Source organism: Corvus brachyrhynchos, unplaced genomic scaffold (assembly GCF_000691975.1).
Source record: "Corvus brachyrhynchos isolate BGI_N302 unplaced genomic scaffold, ASM69197v1 scaffold309, whole genome shotgun sequence".
NCBI classification, from domain to species: Eukaryota; Metazoa; Chordata; class Aves; order Passeriformes; family Corvidae; genus Corvus; species Corvus brachyrhynchos.
Genome location: NW_008240227.1, coordinates 438,251 through 439,907, shown reverse-complemented (window position 1 = coordinate 439,907; position 1,657 = coordinate 438,251). Strand labels below are relative to the sequence as shown.

The 1,657-nt window shown below is 58.1% G+C and overlaps 1 protein-coding gene across 2 annotated transcripts in view; it reads right to left on the bottom strand.

Annotated features, from left to right (window-relative positions):
- Positions 1-48: 48 nt before the first annotated feature.
- COMMD4 (COMM domain containing 4) overlaps positions 49-1,657 on the bottom strand; it is a 12,882-nt gene continuing 11,273 nt past the window's right edge. Inside the window, exons 2-8 of one of the 2 annotated variants that reach the window (XM_017745176.1) lie at positions 1,651-1,657; positions 1,500-1,565; positions 1,214-1,253; positions 976-1,095; positions 658-741; positions 385-561; positions 49-239 (exon numbers count right to left, since the gene is read on the bottom strand). In XM_017745176.1, coding sequence (XP_017600665.1) covers positions 199-239; positions 385-561; positions 658-741; positions 976-1,095; positions 1,214-1,253; positions 1,500-1,565; positions 1,651-1,657 — 535 coding nt within the window. In that variant the 3' untranslated portion in view covers positions 49-198. The remainder of the gene's footprint in view (positions 240-384; positions 562-657; positions 742-975; positions 1,096-1,213; positions 1,254-1,499; positions 1,566-1,650) is intronic. The other variant, XM_017745179.1, reaches the window with a different exon arrangement.

The window sequence follows — 1,657 nt, the reverse complement described above, 5'->3', positions numbered from 1 at the left end:
CCGCCGCGGGGAAACGTCGCACAACGCCGGCGTACAGCGGGACACGGCTCAGCTTTGTCACCGGGACTTTATTGGAGCTGCCCCGAGGACCCCCGGAAACCCAGAGGGCAGGGAAACGTCCTCCTCCCCAGCCGGGAGCACCAGTGTGGGCCCCCAACTCACTGTCGCAACCTCCTGCCATGGCCCTTTTCTGGCTCCTCAAAGAAGGGTGTTCATCAGGGTCTGGGCCTGCTTCAGCTCTGCAGAGAGAGGACAGAGATGTGGGGGAGCTGCTGGTATTGCAGCATCCCTTTCAGCATCCCCTTCCCAGCATGCCTCCCACAGCATCTCCTCCTGCAGAATCCCCCACGGAGGTTCCTTCTGCCACCCCTCCTGGTGCCTCACCTGCCAGCAGCACCCGGAACTTGTTGGCCAAGAGCGTCACAGGGATGGCTGTCATCTTCTCACACTCTCTATCCCGCACGTTGAAGGTCAGGTGCACCACGGGCTCGTTGACCTCCTGCAGCTCGCTGGAGCTGAGGGTGTAATCCACCCGCCAGCGCACTGAGCCCAGCTGGCTCACTAGGGTGGGTAGTGGGATGGTGTCAGCACCCCTGCTCACTCCGGCAGGGTGATGCTGACCCCCACACCCCTATTAAGACACAACACCCCACTCACATCGCAGGCTGCAGGCCCTGAGCCTGTCCTGGAGGGTGCTCTGCTTCTCCTCATAGGAACGGCACAACCCACTGGCATGCTCTGCTTGTGAGGGGAGACAAGAGAAGAACCCCTCTGCTCACACCAGACCTGCAGCTGCCAAACCCCACTAAAGCACCTGAGGAGCCCCCAGGGATTGATGGCACAGAAGGGAGGTGATGGAGGACAGCACAGCAGCCAGCCTGCCCTCCATCTGGATGTGAAGAAGGCAGGACTGGGAACTGTCACAAACATCCCACCAGGTCTGGCTCACGGTGCCACCCCAAGGGTTTCCCCTACCTTTGGGCAGCCCCAGCTGCTGCAGCTCACTTGACAGAGACTCACTGTCTACATTGTGCTTGGCTGCACTGGAGAGGATGAAGCCAAGGACAGCAATGGTTGCCTTCACATCCCCCGACTCTGCAGACGGGAGGGAGGGTGAGCACTGTCACCTTGGGAAGGCATCCCCAGGCAGACCGCTAGCCATCCCTGGAGCATGGCTCCATCGGGGGATCCCGGTAAGGACAGCAGGGCTCACCTAACTTTGCATCTGAGGTCAGCTTCAGGATTTTGTCATACTGTGGGAAAGCAGAGCATCACAGTAAACACCAAGTAACACATTCACTACCAGTGTTAACACTAACAATTCTTACCTAAATATTAATACTAATAACACTTACTATGCATATTATTATTACTAGTAGGGGCCGGTAGCATTCTTAACGCTGAGGCTTGCATGAAGAACACAAGATTAATTAAGGTTGCTGATTATGCCATTGTAGTGTTGAAACACTTGGCCTCCACTGCGGTAGCCCCACACTTACCTCGATGGCCTCCCCCAGCAGGTCCCGCAGCACCTGGGCGCAGATCAGCTTCAACTTCACCGAGGACTGCGGGGCAGAAGGAGTGTGAGCAGGGGGCCCAAGAGCAGGCGGGGGACGGGCAGGGGGACGCGGGGAGGCACGGGCACTTAACTATTTTG